Genomic DNA, 17,310 nt, shown 5'->3' with positions numbered 1-17,310 from the left:
TACTGAATTTAGCAGCATTAAACCGATTTAACCCTGCACCCGTCCACACAACGAAGCCCTTTATATCGATATAAAGGGCTCTTAAAACCGATTTCTGTACTCCTCCCCGACGAGGGGAGTAGTGCTCAAATCGGTATTGCCATGTCGGATTAGGGTTAGTGTGGCCGCAATTCGATGGTATTGGCCTCCAGGTGGTATCCCACAGTGCACCATTGTGACTGCTCTGGAAAGCCATCTGAACTCGGATGCACTGGCCAGGTGGACAGGAAAAGCCCCGTGAACTTTTGAATTTCATTTCCTGTTTGGCCAGTGTGGAGAGCTCACCAGCACAGGTGACCACGCAGAGCTCATCAGCACAGGTAACAATGCAGTCTCCGGAGAATCGAAAAAGAGCTCCAGCATGGACTGCATGGGAGGTACTGGATCTGATCACTGTATGGGGAGAGGATTCCGTGTTAACAGAACTCCGTTCCAAAAGACGCAATGAAAAAACATTTGAAAAAATTTCCAAGGCCATGATGCAGAGAGACCACACCAGGGACTCAGTTCAGTGCCGTGTGAAAGTTAAGGAGCTCAGACAAGCCTACCAGAAAACCAAAGAAGCAAATGGAAGGTCTAGGGCAGGGCCGAAAACATGCCGCTTCTACGCTGAGCTGCATGCAATTCTATGGGGGGGGTCCGTCACCACTACCCCACCCCTGTCCGTGGATTCTGAGGTGGGGGTAATCTTAGCCATGCCTGAGGATTCTGCGGACGGGGAAGATAAGGAGGAGGAAGAGGAGGACGAGCTTGCAGAGAGCACACAGCACTCCGTTCTCCCCAACAGCCAGGAGCTTTTTCTCACCCTGACGGAATTACTCTCCCAGCCCTCCCAAGCCACTATCCCAGACAATGAAGCCATGGAAGGGACTTCTGGTGAGTGTACCTTTGTAAATATAAAACATGGTTTAAAAGCGTTTTTAATGACTAATTTGCCCTGAGGACTTGGGATGCATTCACGGACAGTACAGTTACTGGAAAAGTCTGTTAACATGTCTGGGGATGGAGCGGAAATCCTCCAGGGACATCTCCATGAAGCTTTCCTGGAGGTACTCCAAAAGCCTTTGCAAAAGGTTTCTGGGCAGGGCAGCCTTATTCCGTCCTCCATGGTAGAACACTTGACCACGCCATGCATGTAGAAAGTAATCTGGTATCATTGCATGAAAAAGCCTAGCTGCGTATCGTCCTGGTGTTTGCTGGCATTCAAGCAACATCCGTTCTTTATCTCGCTGTGTTATCCTCAGGAGAGTGATATCGTTCATGGTAACCTGGTTGAAATTCAGGAATTTAATTAAGGGGACAGAGATGGCCATTCCTACTGGGCTGTTTACCTGTGGCTTAAAAGAAATCCTTCTCTGCAGGTAGCCAAGCAGGGGGAAGAGGGGGGAGGTGATTGGCGCTGAGCTTTTTCGCGTTTGACTAGCAGGGATCTTCCCTGCTACCAGCCACGCGGTGAGGGGGGCAGGGGGGTGTTTAGCAGTGATCTTCCATGATACCAGCCACGTGGTGGGGGGAGAAGTAAAGCGATCATCCCAGAGAATTGGATCAGGGGGTGGTTTCTGCTGCTGCACGTTAACAGGAAAGAAGCAGCACTCAATGGGCTTTGCTTGCTATTTGGGAAAGGAGGGCGCTGGATATATGAAGGCTGCAGAAGCCGAAAGACAGTGGCTTACCATGGCCGCATGCAAGCCGAATTCTGCTGCCCGGACCTGCGTCTGTGAGATCTCTAACACCAGAGCCGCAGGCACTCAATATTAAGATGCAAAATGCGACCTTGTAGTGAAATCACATGTGCTATGTAAGGTGAATAGTGTTGTTCACCGTTAAAGAGTATAACCATTGTTCTGTAAAATGTATCTTTTTAAATACTTCTCTCCCTTTTTTCCCTCCCTCATGTAGCTGCAAATTTTTCAAGCCTCCCTACTCCGTCCCGAAGGCTATCTCAGATAAGGTGGCGGAAAAAAAAGACGCGAGACGAAACGTTCTCAGAAATCATGGAAGTGACCCGCAATGAAAGAGCTCATCTGAATGAGTGAAAGGACGTGGTATCAAAGTACAGGAAAGATGCCAGTGACCGTGAGGACAGGAGGGACGAACGTGAGGACAGGAGGGACGAACGTGAGGAGAGGAGAGACGCTTGAGATGAGAGGAGGCGGCAGAAAGATCAGCGGTGGCGGGATGCAATGCTGGGGCTGCTGCGTGATCAAACAGACATGCTCCGGCGTCTGGTGGAGCTTCAGGAACGGCAGCAGGATCACAGAGTGCCACTGCAGCCCCTGTATAACCACCCTCCCCCCTCACCATGTTCCTTAGCCTCTTCACCCACCAGAAGACTAAGAACGCGTGGGGGGAGGCTCCATGCACCCGCCCATTCCACCCCAGTGGACAGCCCAACCAAAAGGCTGTCATTATTATGAAATTTTTTTAGTGGCCTTTTCCTTCCCCCCTAACCTCCTCCCAAACCCCACCCAGGCTACCTTGTCAGTTCTCTCCCTCTTTTTATAATTAATTAATAAAGAATACATGATTTTTAAACGAGAGTGACTTTATTTCCTTAGAAAGCAAGCTGTGTTCGAAGGCGGGGGGTGGCTTACAGGGAATGAGTCAATCAAGGGGTGGTGGGTTTCATCAAGGAGAAACAAACATAACAATCACACTGTACCCTGGCCAGTGATGAAACTGGTTTTCAAAGCTTCTCTAATGCGTACCGCTTCCTGGTGTGCTCTTCTAATTGCCCTGGTGTCTGGCTGCGCGTAATCAGTAGCCAGGTGTTTTGCCTCAGCCTCCCACCCCGCCATGAAGGTCTCCCCCTTACTCTCACAGAGATTGCTGCTTGCTGTGTGCTCCACAATAACAATGGGGACATTGGTTTGGCTGAGGTCTGAGCGAGTCAGCAATGTGCGCCAGCGCGCCTTTAAACAGCCAAATGCACATTCTACCACCATTCTGCACTTGCTCAGCCTGTAGTTGAACAGCTCCTGACTACTGTCCAGGCTGCCTGTGTATGGCTTCATGAGTCATGGCATCAAGGGGTAGGCTGGGTCCCCCAGGATAACTACAGGCATTTCAACTGTTATTTTCTGGTCTGGGAAGTAATTCCCTTGCTGCAGCCGTTTAAACAGAGTAGTGTTCCTGAAGACGCGAGCATCATGAACCCTTCCCGGCCATCCCACGTGGATGTTAGTGAAACGTCCCTTGTGATCCACCAGTGCTTGCAGCACCATTGAAAAGTACCCCTTGCGGTTTATGTACTAGGTGCTCCGGTGCCAAGATACAGATATGGGTTCCATCTATCGCCCCACCACAGTTAGGGAATCCCATTGCAGCAAAGCCATCCACTATGACCTGCACATTTCCCAGAGTCACAACCTTTCGTAGCAGCAGCTTAGTGATTGCTTTGGCTACTTGCATCACAGCAGCCCCCACAGTAGATTTTCCAACTCCAAATTGATTCCCGACTGACCGGTAGCTGTCTGGCATTGCAAGCTTCCAGAGGACTATTGCCACTCGCTTCTCAACTGTGAGGGCTGCTCTCATCTTGGTATTCTGGCATTTCAGGGCCGGGGAAAGCAAGTCACAAAGTTCCATGAAAGTGCCCTTATGCATGCGAAAGTTTTGCAGCCACTGGGAATCGTCCCACACCTGCAACACTATACGGTCCCACCAGTCTGTGCTTGTTTCCCGGGCCCAAAATCGGAGTTCCATGGCTAGAACCTGCCCCATTACCAGCAGGATCTCCAACGCGCCGGGGCCCGCAGTTTGAGAGAATTCTGTGTCCATGTCCTCATCACTCTCGTCGCCGCTCTGCCGTAGCCGCCTCCTCCTCGCCTGGCTTTGCAGGTCCTGGTTCAGCATAGACTGCACAAGAATGCGCGAGGTCTTTAAAACGTCCATGATTGCTGTCTTGAGCTCAGCAGGGTCCATGCTTGCCGTGGTATGGCGTCTGCACAGTTCACCCAGGAAAAAAGGCACAAAACGGTTCTCTGCCGCTGCTTTCACGGAGGGAGGGGTGAGGCTGTACCCAGAAGCACCAGCGACAATGTTTTTTGCCCCATCAGGTACTCGGATCTCAACCCAGAATTCCAGTGGGCGGGGGAGACTGCGGGAACTATGGGATAGCTATGGGATAGCTACCCACAGTGCAACGCTCCGGAAATGGATGCTAGCCTCGGTACAGGGACGCACACCGCCGAATTACCGTGCTTAGTGTGGCCGCATGCGCTCGACTTTATACAATCTGTTTTAAAAAACTGGTTTCTGGAAAATCGGAATAATCCTGTAGTGCAGATGTACTCTAAAACAAAAAACCGAGACATCCTTGTGGCACCTTAGAGACTAACAAATTTATTTGGGCATAAGCTTTCATGGGCTAGAAAGTGGTTTCTAGCCCATGAAAGCTTATGCCCAAAATAAATTTGTTAGTCTGTAAGGTGCCAAAAGGACTCAGTTTTTTTGCTGATACAGACTAACACAGCTACCACTGAAATCTAAAACATAGGAATCCTAGCAAATTAGCATTATAGAAAAAAATGTCTTTGCAAAGCTGGAGAGAGGAACAGACCTAAATGATCTTACTAGTACTAGTGAAACTGACCTACATATAAAGGTAGATGGGGAATATGTCATATTGTGGAATCAAAGCTTCTGAGGTAACCCAATCCTTTAAACATAATCAAGGATAACATGTCTAAAGCTATTCCAGCAGCATAACCTTGACTCGGCCCTCCAAATATATATATATTATATATATATATAATGGGTTTGTAATATACTGTATTGATAAAATTCCAAATGGAGTACAGAATTAAAAAATGGACAAAAATTTTTTGAAATACAACCATGTATTGCTTTAGTGCTTTCCGCCACTGTTCATGTCATTACTAGAAAGTAACAGTAAGAACACAAAATTTATTTTTTATCATCCAACTATCCATATCCAATTAATCCTGAGACTGGGATTTTTCCTCCTTTCAGTCTCTCTATTGTGATTTGGAGCACATCTCAGGGCCGCCCAGAGGGGGGGGCAAAGGGGGCAATTTGCCCCAGGCTCCGCAGGGGCCCCCAAGAGAAGAGCGGAGGCTCCTGCCTCCGCCCCTCTCCTGGAGCCTCAGCGTCTCCGGCGAGGCCCCTGAGCCCCGCCCCGCTCAGAGACGCGTGGTGAGCGGGGTGGGGCTGGGAGCTCCAACGGGGCCTGAGCTCCGCCCCGCTCAGAGCGGTGTGGGGAGGGGGCGGGGCAGCTGCCTCCGCTCGGCGTGGAGCTCACAGCCCCGCCCCCTCACCACGAGGCTCTGAGCGGGACGGAGCTCAGGCCCCGCCGGAGACGCGCTCGGTAAGAGGCTGGGGCCGGGGGCGGGACCGGTGGCGGGGGGGGAAGCGGGACCCGCCGCCGCCGCAGCAGCGCAGCCCGGTCTTCGGCGGCGGGGGGCCCCTTCTGTTCCGGGACCCGCCGCCTAAGGGCCCGGAAGGCCCGCGGCGGGGACCCCCCCCGCCACCGAATTACCGCCGAAGACCGGGCTGCACTTCAGCGGCGGTCCCGCTTCGGCGGTAATTCGGCGGCGGGGGGCTCCCGCCGCGGGTCTTCGGGGCACTTTGGCGGCGGGTCCCGGAACGGAAGGGCCCCCCGCCGCCGAAGACCCCGGGCCCCCGGAATCCTCTGGGCGGCCCTGGCACATCTTTGTACCATCTGCTAGGGTTTAAAATTGATTCAGGAAGAAAAATCTTCCCAGATTTGATTACTTCAGAAGCTGTAAATGTAGATTATACATGAGTTGCATTTTTTGCATAAAGCTTTCTTTTGGGTAACAATGAACCTTTTCTTCTCCAGAGGGAAAGGTCAAGTAGCTGGAGATGGATAGCTAAAGAATGAAAAATTTCTACTAAAAAGTAGAGATGGTCTAACTATTCATAGAAAAAACAATGTACACGGTAAATTCAGCCCTCAATTTTGTTTGCAAATTATCCATGAGTTGACTCATTTTTACAAATTTGTTAGTCACAATTATTTGACAAGCCTTTAATGGGAACAAATTTCAATCTATAAATTGCTTGCAAACTATTTTTTTAGTCTTTTCTATATCTAAAGTAGATTCTGCTTAATAGCAACCTGCATGTTAACAACTTCCAGTTAATAGCAACCTATTGCCAAAAACAATCCCATCCCATTGACTTTAATGTTAATGGGATTTGGATATTTGCAATGGCATGTTGCTTATTAAGAACATTTTTTTGGAGAACGGCCCTAGCTGCAGGCAGGTTTGCAAGGCTGCAGCCACGGAAGGAAGAGCTGAGACATGCCTTCTTGGCTGCAGCCCCACAAACCTGCTTGCTCACAAGGACTAGGAGAGGTAAGGGGCTGCAGGCTCCCTGCAGTCTTCAGGCTGCACCCTGTCAGAGGGCGGCACCCAGGGAAGAAAGCACTGGGATATGCTGAGCTCTGACCTCTGGAGAACACAGGAAGAAGTACTGTATACTTCTGTGGGCACTCACCACCCTGGCTCCCCACAGAAAGCCCCAGCATCCAGGCAGCAGCCCTCCTCTCTGCAGCTACTCTGCCCACAGGAAGGTTTGCAGGACTGCAACCAGGGAAGGCACATCTCAGCACTTCCGTCCTGGCTACAGTCTCACAAACCTACCTTCTGTTCATTTGCAACTGCTGGACAAAAGCAAAATTTTGATAGCAATTAAGGGGTTGCTAATAAGCTGAATCTACTGTATTTGCCTTGTGTGATCATTAACCTAAGTTGTATGCTATGATTCCTACTCCATAATTAGATGACTACAACTTCTGTTAAAGGCAGAGGGCTTGAATTAGTCATTTGTGGCATGAAGGTTTGTGCTAACACATATTTGAGTATTCCAGCCGCCTTTTCTTCCAGTGAACATTTTTGCAAACAAACAAAACAAAGCCCTCATACTAATATTCATGGAAAGGAGGTGTTAAAGGGATCACAAATGCTAAAGTGAATTTGAACAAATAATCATAAATATCTTTTCCAGTATTTACCTAGCTCTATGGGAACAAATGTTTCCTTTCTTCATTTCATTTACATTCAACCCTCATCAGTCTGATATTTTACCAGATGTAATTAATCAATTAGGGAGGGATATGTTTAATGTATGGACTATATACAAATGTGCAGGTTTAGACTTAATAGATTCAGACTTATTATATTCCGTAACATCCTCCAGGCTCAGGAAGTCATGCTTATACTTGGATATCCAGTTATCCAATGAAATTATGTAAAGAGAACCATGTACTTAATTTAAAACATGTGGGCAGTCCTACTGAGAACAGTGAGAATACTCACATGCTTAAAATTAAGCATGTGCATAAATGTTTGCAATGTTTGGATATTTCTCAATCCACAAATGAAAGGTGATTTCTTGTATGCAATGTGCTGCGATGCTTAATATCTGTCTTGCTATGAATACTTTATATGTTTTGTTCTCCCTAACTGTTGGGTAAGATAGACTACAAGGAAGATTGTGTTTCCGTTAACAATGCACACATGCCATTGCTCTTGGGTTGTCTACCAAATTCAATATCTTTGGCAATCTCTATAATGATTACACAAAGGTACACAAAAGAATTAGATAAGTTCATGCAGGATAGATCCATCAATGGCTATTATCCAGGATGGGCCGGGATGGTGCCCCTAGCCTCTGTTTGCCGGAAGCTGGGAATGGGCGACAGGGGTGGATCACTTGATGATTACATGTTCTGTTCATTACTTGTGGGGCACCTGGCATTGGCCCCTGTGGGAAGACAGGATACTGGGCTAGATGGACCTTTGGTCTGACCCAGTATGGCCGTTCTTATGTTCATACATTATCTACCCTTTTGAAAGCAAAGCATCTTAACAAAAGTACCATTATTACTTGGTGATGTAAAGATACAAAACGAAAACCTCTGTTTGATTTCTGGAAGGGGAAATTAACTTTCTGCAGGGGAAAAAAAAAGAGAACTGTTTCCTTCCTACATCATCAAAATGTTGCTGGAAACTAGAAATCAACTCAGAAGGCAAGGAAATTTTTTGTGCATTTTTTTATTATGGCTATGAGTATTTAAAAGCGCAATCCAAATTATGATAACTACAAACAACCCACAACCTAAACTTTAAAACAATAAGTGAACAAAACAAGAGAAGTTAAAGTAAATCCTGATATAGTAACAACGTACTTGATGATTTCTTTGCAGTCTATTTCTCAGGGCCTGACATAATTCAATCATTTGTATAAGTTCAGCTTGGGCAACTAGTACTTCAGAGAAATGGTTTTCAAAGTCAAGTAAAGACCTGTGTTTAAAAAAAATATGCATACATATATGTTCATATATATAGTAAAGCCATATTATGTACAGTTTCAGATTTGTACTAGAAGCAACACAAAACAATATTTGCAACCACAACTCATTTGGTAAAGATTCAGAAGGTAAGCATCTGAAGCAAGATCCATTTTTAAGTTTTGAAGAAATCAAGGGTTTTTTTTCTAGATGGGTTATGTCAATGCAGATTTTGTAGACACTAAAGCAAGCCTCTTTATAAATCAGAGATGCATTTATATTTAGACATACTAGGCAGATCAACTAAATACAGATTTTAAAAGTATGTTTGGAAAGCACAGTTTAGGCTAGATAACAATCAGGGCCGCTGATGGGGGAGGATAAAAATGGCAGCTTCCCCAGGGCCCGGCTGATTTAAAAGGGCCTGGGGCTCCCAGCTGCTGCCATTGCTACTACCACAGCAACAGATGGAGCCCCAGTCCCTTTTAAATCTCTGCCAGAGCCCTGGTAACGTGGGCCAGGCAGCGCGGTTGAGCTGACTGGGGGAGGCTGACCCCAGCTCCACCACTTCCACCCGAGGCCCCGCCCCTTCTGGGGGTCCAGAGCCAAGCCCCCACACCAATAAGTCTTCTATGTTATGTTCACCCCTGACTATACTGCTATACTCTTAAACAAACAATAAGAGTATAGCAATAGGAAACACCTGACTAGGATAGCGATGGTGACTGTGAAATGCTCAGCTACATGAGAGGCTACAAAGGCATAATAATAATGGGAGATTTCAACTATCTTCATACTGAGTAGGGGTGTGTCATGTTAGGAAGGGATGCAGAGAAAAAAATTCTAGACACCATGAATGACTGCTTCTTGGAGCAGCTTGTACTGGAACCCACAAGGCAAGAGGTAATTCTAGATGTAGTCTTAAGTGGAGCACAGGATCTGGTTTAAGAGGTGAATATAGCTGAATTGCTCAATAATAGCGATCATAATGTAATTAAATTTAACAGCCTTGTGGGGGGAAAAATGCCAAAGAAACCCACCACAGCAGCATTTAACTTCATAAAGGGAACTACAAAATATGAGAAAGCTAAATAAATGGCAATTAAAAAGAACAGTCACAAGGGTGAAATGCCTGAAAACGGCATGGAGACTCTTTAAAAACACTGTAACAGAAGCTCAAACTAAATGTATGCCCCAAATTAAAAAAAAAAAAGAAAACCAAAAAATGCCACCAGCATAGTAAAAGAGGAAGTTAGAGGCAAAAAGGCATCCTTTAGAAATTGGAAATCAAATCCTAATGAGGAAAATAGAAAGGAGCATAAACTCTGGCAAGTTAAATGCAAAAATACAATATGGCAGGGCAAGACAGAATTTCAAGAACCTACCTAAAGACAAAAAACCTAACTGCATTTTTTTTAAAAATAGACCAGAAGCAAGAAGCCTGCAAAGCACTCACTGGGGCATCTGGACAACTGAGGTGCTAAAAGAGCACTCAAAGAATACAAGGTCATTGCTGAGAAGCTAAATGAATTCTTTGCATTGGTCTTCACTGTAGAAGATGTGGGGAAGATTCCCACACAAAAGCCATTCTTTTAGGTGACAAATCTGAGGAACTGTCCCAGATTGGGGTGTCAATAGAGAAGTTTTTGGAACAAACTGATAATTTAAACAGTAATAAGTCACCAGATGGTACTCATCCAAGAGAGCTGAGGGAACTCAAGTATGAAATTGCAGAACTACTAACTATGGAAGGAATATTATCACTGAAATCAGCCTCTGTACCAGATGACTGGAGGGTAGCTAACATAATGTCAATTTTTTAAAAAAAGCCCTATAGGCAACCCTGGCAATTACAGGCCGGTAAGCCTAACTTCAGTTCCAGGCATATTGTTTGAAACTATAGTAAAAAACAGAATTATCAGACACACATAAACATGATATGTTGGGGAAGAGACAACACGGCTTTTAGAAAGGGAAACCATGTCTTACCAATCTATTAGAATTCTTTGAGGGAGTCAACAAGCATGTGGACAAGGATGATCCAGTAGATACAACATATTTGGACTTTCAGAAAGCCTTTGACAAGGGCCCTCACCAAAGGCTCTTAAGCAAATTAGGCAGCCCTGGGATAAGAGGGAAAGTTCTCATGGATCAGTAACTGGTTAAAAGATAGGAAACAAAGGGTAGCAAAAATGGTTAGTTTTCACAACGGAGTGAGGAAATTAGTGATGTTCCCTGGATTTGTAATGGGACCAGTTGTGTTCAACATATTCATAAATGATCTGGAAAAGGAGATGAGGTGGCAAAATCTGCAGATTATATGAAATTATTCAGGATATTAAATCCAAAATTGACTGCAAAGAATTACAAAGAGATCTCACAAAACTGAGTGACTGGGCAAAACAATGGCAGATGAAATTCAATGTTGGTAAGTGCAAAGTAATGCATATTGGAAAACATAGTCCGAACTATACAAACAAAATGGAGTCTAAATTAGCTGTTACCGCTCAAGAAAGAGATCTTGGACTCATTGTGGACAGTTCTCTGAAAACATCAGCTCATTGTGCAGCAGCAGTTAAAAAAGCTAACAGAACATTAGGAACCATTAGGAAAGGGATAGGTAATAAAACAGAAAATATAATATGCCCACACCTTGAATATTGCAGTTCTGGTCGCCCCACCTCAAAAAGTGTGTATTAGAACTGGAAAAGGTGCAGAGAAAAGCAATGAAAATTATTAGGCATATAGAACAGCTTCCATATAGGAGAGATTAAAAAGACTAGGGCTGTTCATCTTAGAAAAGAGACGACTAAGGGCGAATATGATAGAGGTCTATAAAATCATGAATAGTGTGGAGAAAGTGAATAGGGAAGTGCTATTTACCCCTTCACATAAAACAAGAACTTAACCCGGTTAAATTAATAGTCAGCAGGCTTTAAACAAACAAAAAAAAAAGTACTTCTCCCATAACACACAGTCACCCTGTGGAATTAATTGTCAAGGGATGTTGTGAAGGCCAAAAGTATAACTGGATTCAAAAAAGAATTAGATAAATTCACAGAGGATTGGTCCATCAATGGCTATTAATCAGGGATGCAACCCCATGTTCATGGTGTCCCTAAACCTCATGCCACAAGCTGGGGATGGATCACTGGAATTTGCCCTGTTCTGTTCATCCCCTTGGAATTATCTGACACTGGCCACTGTCAGAAGGCAGGATACTAGACTAGATGGACCATTGGTCTGACCCAGTATGGCCGTTCTTATTTCTATAAAGTAGAAGGAAGAGATGGATTTCAAAACATGGTAGGAAAGTCTTTAATATTTTCTGATGAATTACCTCTGCTCTGGAATGCATTCCCTCTAGTCCAACAGTATCAAATTTAGATTACATTTCGGTTGTACTGTGAAGCTCAGCCTATCTATTCAGGATTTTTTGTTTGTTTGTTTTTTGAGGGTATGGCCAAATGGAGAGGGTTTTTCTTGTGGTGGGGAATGAGAGAGAGAAATGTGTGTAAGGGTTAATATCCATATTTGTCAAGTCAGGTATATTTTTATATGTATTTTTTAAAATAGTTATGTAAGTGCACCCTGAGGTTTCAAATGGTACACGACAAAAGTTATAGGAACAAATACATACCTGACAGACCAGATTACAAAGGGGGCTAAATTTGCCCTCTATTTGTGCCCCCATGGCTATTGTGTGCACTCTCTTTTGTGTACTATAGCCTTCAAGTGCAAATGAAGTCTGTATATGTCAAATCTATAATTTCTAAAAATTATACCATGCAAACACATATGTGAAAGACATCATCTACAAGCTGCATGTAGAAAAGGAGAGACCACATTCTAAAAATTTGACTCAGAAAGTCAACTTACTTCGACTTGAGTAAGGCATTGAATATTGTTCCACAGCCCCTCCCCATAGTTAGTGAAATGCAGATTGAGCATAAAATGAATATGCAACTGACTACACAGAAATTTTTTTTTTTAAATAAGAGCAACTACTGATTAGTTGTCAAGTTCAGAAGAAGAATCAAGTGAGATCCCAAAGGACACTGTTTTATGCCCAAGACCATTCTATTTTTTTTATAACAAATTCTTGTAGGATAAAAAGCAAATGGGGAGAGCAAATACTATAGAAAATAAAGTTTAATCTTCAAAGTCTAGACAGATAATTCCCACTATTCTAATTTACCTAGGGCATAAATCCACTCAGAATAAAGCCATGCTGCGCATATTAGTAAGAGTAAAAGGTGACATTTACACCTGCGTAGAGGGCCCACACAAGCCCCTATGCCATATTTAAAACCCTTAACATTAGACTTACAGTGTCCACCCAGGGCATTAGGGCAAATTTTGTCAAAGAAAATGGCAAAACATACAAATGTTTTCTCTGTTTCCTTACCTGAGTTTCTCAGTCAGAGACTCTAAAGAATTCTTTAACTCCAGCATAAGGACTGCTCGAGAACTTAATCCTTCAGTAAGTAGGACCACCTATTGGAAAATAATTCATAACATTATTTCTAAATGCATATGGAGAGTGTTTATTTTTTCTTCTGCAAATACATTTTATGAAGCATTCCACTCAGATGTTACTTATCTTGCTGCTTATTATCCTTATAATCTGTCATTTCCCCCCTCAAGAACTATTTTATTTTTATGCGTTTCATTCATTCATTCATTCATTCATTCATTCATTCAGTAGTTTTATCTCATCTAATAAATTAGAGAGCTCAGTTATCATGGAAATATAGTACATGAACAAGTATAACGAAGTACAGAAAAAGTAATACAATGAGAGCTTTAACCGGTTAGTTTTGTTTATTGCAAACAACCTATAAAAAGGCAAATTGATCACTGGTTTTATAAGTCTGTCACCATGAATCTTCCTAAAAATTATAGATAATCAATATATTTTAGAGAAAATCCCTGTCCCCCTCTCACCCATCCATTCCACCAGACAGTGGGCATCAAATTCTCTAACTCAAATTTTTGTTTTAGTTCCATTTCAAACATCTAGCATCGTCATCCCACCTACAACCAGAACTGGCCAAAAATATTTTGGCCGAATTTGACTTGAATTCGCTGACTTGTTTCGGACCCCAAATTTTTCAGGGGTTGGGACTAAGATACTGAGCAGCGTTGGTGTGCGTGGCCCCCCTTATCAGTGCTGAGTTTACAATGGCACCCATGGCACCGTGGAGCTGGGCCCATGCTCAGAAGAGGACCCGGCCTGCTCTGCTTGCCCTGTGCTCTGAGAACCCACCAGCCACTGGTTCCCCCGGCCCCCATCCACCACTTGGTCCTCTCTACCTGCCTGCCAGCCGGCCGAGGGCTCCTCTCCAGCCCCAGGCGGGGGACTGTGTGGCATGACATGGCCCACCCCCAAATGGGAAAGGGCACACTGGCAGCACACGGCCAGGGGGGCCATTGTGCATCTGGCAACTATCTGTTTGTAAATAATGCCCTCGCACTGGGCTGGCCGGAACGGGGCCGTCCCTGCCGTGCCATGCCCCATCTCCCCTGCCTGGCCCCTTGCTCCAGGGACTGAACCCCCTGCGCCATGCTTCACTGCCCCCATAGGGGCCCACAAATATGTTTGGCGCTGGGCCCACAAAAGGTTAATCCAGCCCTGCCCCTTATATCTTTAACCCAGTGATTAGGGCACTCACCAGGAATGACGAAGATCCAGGTTCAACTTCCCCCTTTTCCTGATATGGAAAAAAGGTTTGAACTTGGGTCTCCCACATTTTAGGAGAGTGCCCTAGCCTATGGGATATTCTGGAGAAGGTTTCCTTCAGTTTCTCCAGCTGAAACTGTAACCATTTTTTATAAAAAGGAAATTGATAATCACTTCAAGCAGGGACTTGAACATTGGTCTCCTACATTCTAGGTAAGTGCCCTAACCACTAGGTTTGTCTGTCCCTCTTCCCCTCATGCCAGGACTATTCTTTGTCATTATGAATGACCGTGAATTACAGGTTTCAGAGTAGCAGGCGTGTTAGTCTGTATCCGCAAAAAGAACAGGAGTACTTGTGGCACCTTAAAGACTAACAAATTTATTTTAGCATGAGCTTTCATGAGCTACAGCTCACTTCTTCGGATGCATAGAATGGAACACACAGACAGGAGAAATTTATACATACAGAGAACATGAAAAGGTGGAAGTATGCATAACAACAGAAAAAGTCTAATCAATTGAGATGAGCTATCATCAGCAGGAGGAAAAAAAACTTTTTGAAGTGATAATTAAGATGGCCCATAGAAGGTGTGAGGAGAACTTAACATAGGGAAATAGATTCAATTAGTGTAATGACCCAACCATTCCCAGTCTCTGTTTAGGCCAGTGTTAATTGTATCTAATTTGCATATTAATTCGAGTTCAGCAGTTTCTCTTTGGAGTCTGTTTTTGAAGTTTTTTTGTTGCAAAATTGCCACCTTCAAGTCTGTCACTGAGTGGTTAGAGAGGTTGAAGTGTTCTCCCACTGGTTTTTGAATGTTATGATTCCTGATGTCAGATTTGTGTCCATTTATTCTTTTGCGTAGAGACTGTCCGGTTTGGCCAATGTACATGGCAGAGGGGCATTGCTGGCACATGATGGCATATATCACATTGGTAGATGTGCAGGTGTACGAGCCCCTGATGGCGTGTCTGATGTGATTAGGTCCTATGATGGTGTCACTTGAATGGATATGTGGACAGAGCTGGCATTGGGCTTTGTTGCAAGGATAGGTTCCTGGGTTAGTGTTTATGTTGTATGGTGTGCGGTTGCTGGTGAGTATTTGCTTCAGGTTGGGAGGCTGTCTATAAGCGAGGACTGGCCTGTCTCCCAAGATCTGTGAGAGTGAGGGGTCATCTTTAAGGATAGGTTGTAAATCTTTGATGATGCGCTGGAGAGGTTTTAGTTGGGGGCTGTAGGTGATGGCTAGTGGCGTTCTGTTATTTTCTTTTTTAGGCCTGTCCTGTAGTAGGTGGCTTCTGGGTACTCTTCTGGCTCTGTCAATCTGTTTTTTCACTTCAGCAGGTGGGTATTGTAGTTTTAAGAATGCTTGATAGAGAGATCTTGTAGGTGTTTATCTCTGTCTGAGGGATTGGAGCAAATACAGTTGTATCTTAGAGCTTGGCTGTAGACAATGGATCGTGTGGTGTGTCCGGGATGGAAGCTGGAGGCATGTAAGTAAGTATAGCGGTCAGTGGGTTTCCGGTATAGGGTGGTATTTATGTGACCATCGTTTATTAGCACAGTAGTGTCTAGGAAATGGACCGCTTGTGTGGATTGGTCTAGGCTGAGGTTGATGGTGGGATGGAAATTGTTAAAATCACGGTGGAATTCCTCGAGGGCTTCTTTTCCATGAGTCCAGATGATGAAGATGTCATCAATGTAGCGCAAGTAGAGAAGGGGCGTTAGGGAACGAGAGCTAAGGAAGCGTTGTTCTAAGTCAGCCATAAAGATGTTGGCATACTGAGGGGCCATGCGGGTACCCATAGCAGTGCCACTGACTTGAAGATATATTTTGTCCCCAAATGTGAAATAGTTGTAGGTGAGGACAAAGTCACAAAGTTCAGCCACCAGGTTAGCCGTGATATTATCGGGGATACTGTTCCTGATGGCTTGTAGTCCATCTTTGTGTGGAATGTTGGTGTAAAGGGCTTCCACATCCATAGTGGCCAGAATGGTGTTTTCTGGAAGATCACCGATGGATTGTAGTTTCCTCAGGAAGTCAGTGGTGTCTCGAAGATAGCTGGGGGTGCTGGTAGCATAGGGCCTGAGGAGATAGTCCACATAGCCAGACAATCCTGCTGTTAAGGTGCCAATGCTTGAGATGATGGGGCGTCCAGGATTTCCAGGTTTATGGATCTTGGAATTACAGCTTCCCCAGCAGTGCCACCTAGAGGAGACTGTACGTTCAGTGGATGTTCCTCATCCATTCCCAATACTCCCTTTCAAGTGGACCTTTCTGAAGTTGTGGCAGAGTCAACCACTGCAATATACAGGACAGATGCCCCTATGCCACACTTTTCATGTTCAGTGTTACTGTGTGGGTTCCAGGTGCAAGCCCTCCACAACGTAATAAATTTTAATAAAAATACAAAATCTGACCATATCAAAATGCTAGGAAAGTAATTCAGAATAGAATTTCCTACAATATAGACCAGAATCATCTGTGTATGAGACAGAGATTTTCTCAGGAGTCGGCCCAAGACTGTGGAATGAATTCCCCCAGGAACCAAAACCTCACCATTTTCTGCTCTAAGTGAAAGGTGCATGTCTAGGACCTTGCAATCTGTAAGATAAATATATAGCCAATGTGTGTGTGTATGCGCACATGTATACGTGCACGCGCGTGTGTGTGTAAATTCCAAAACAAAACACTGCATAAACTTCTTCCCTTGGGAATCAGATGAGAGAACAAATATTTGTGACAGATATTATTATTCATTATTTGTATTACAGCACTGCCTAAGAGGGGGACCAGAACTCCATTGTGCTAAGTGCTGTACAAACACAGAAAAATGTTAGCCATACTGCTCAATGCACTACTGGAAGGCTCTCAGATGCTAGAGTGATGAACATGGTGTAAGAACCTATACAGGACAACATGAATTGCCATATACAAAAATTCAACATAAATATCACTGTTTGTAGCTATTCTTGGTTCTCATACATGCTCAACTAGGACTTGGTAGGTAACTGAAATGCTAAGGAGTAAATTTTCGGTGATAGAATTTAGACATCAGGTGCCATTAATGTTAATGCATCTAAATCCCTGTGCATCGTGCTAAAAATTTCCATCTCACTGTTCAATTATCCTTCTCATCCACTTACAAGGCCCTTTTATGTATGTTACAAATACAGCTTCATAGCCTTAAGCTCTCAATTCCTTTTCTCTTGGTGAAGACATATTGAAAGGGCTTTAAAACTTTTCACATTTATGTAAGGTGTAGAAAAGAACAGTTACCTGTTCTGTAACTGGCGTTCAAGATG

General features: G+C 44.3%; 1 protein-coding gene across 10 annotated transcripts in view; it reads right to left on the bottom strand.

The window, feature by feature from the left end:
• The window catches only part of LOC123372784, a 166,736-nt gene that overhangs the window by 87,673 nt on the left and 61,753 nt on the right, over positions 1–17,310 (bottom strand). For 5 of the 10 annotated variants that reach the window (XM_045021246.1, XM_045021248.1, XM_045021247.1 and 2 more), the window contains 2 exons: positions 12,729–12,817; positions 8,219–8,333 (listed from right to left, as the gene is read on the bottom strand). In XM_045021246.1, the coding sequence (XP_044877181.1) occupies positions 8,219–8,333; positions 12,729–12,775 (162 nt within the window). In that variant the 5' untranslated portion in view covers positions 12,776–12,817. The remainder of the gene's footprint in view (positions 1–8,218; positions 8,334–12,728; positions 12,818–17,310) is intronic. The other 5 variants (XM_045021252.1, XM_045021251.1, XM_045021253.1 and 2 more) reach the window with 1 other exon arrangement.

Source organism: Mauremys mutica, chromosome 6 (assembly GCF_020497125.1).
Source record: "Mauremys mutica isolate MM-2020 ecotype Southern chromosome 6, ASM2049712v1, whole genome shotgun sequence".
In the NCBI taxonomy this organism is placed as follows: Eukaryota; Metazoa; Chordata; order Testudines; family Geoemydidae; genus Mauremys; species Mauremys mutica.
This window is presented reverse-complemented; position numbering and strand designations above follow the sequence as displayed.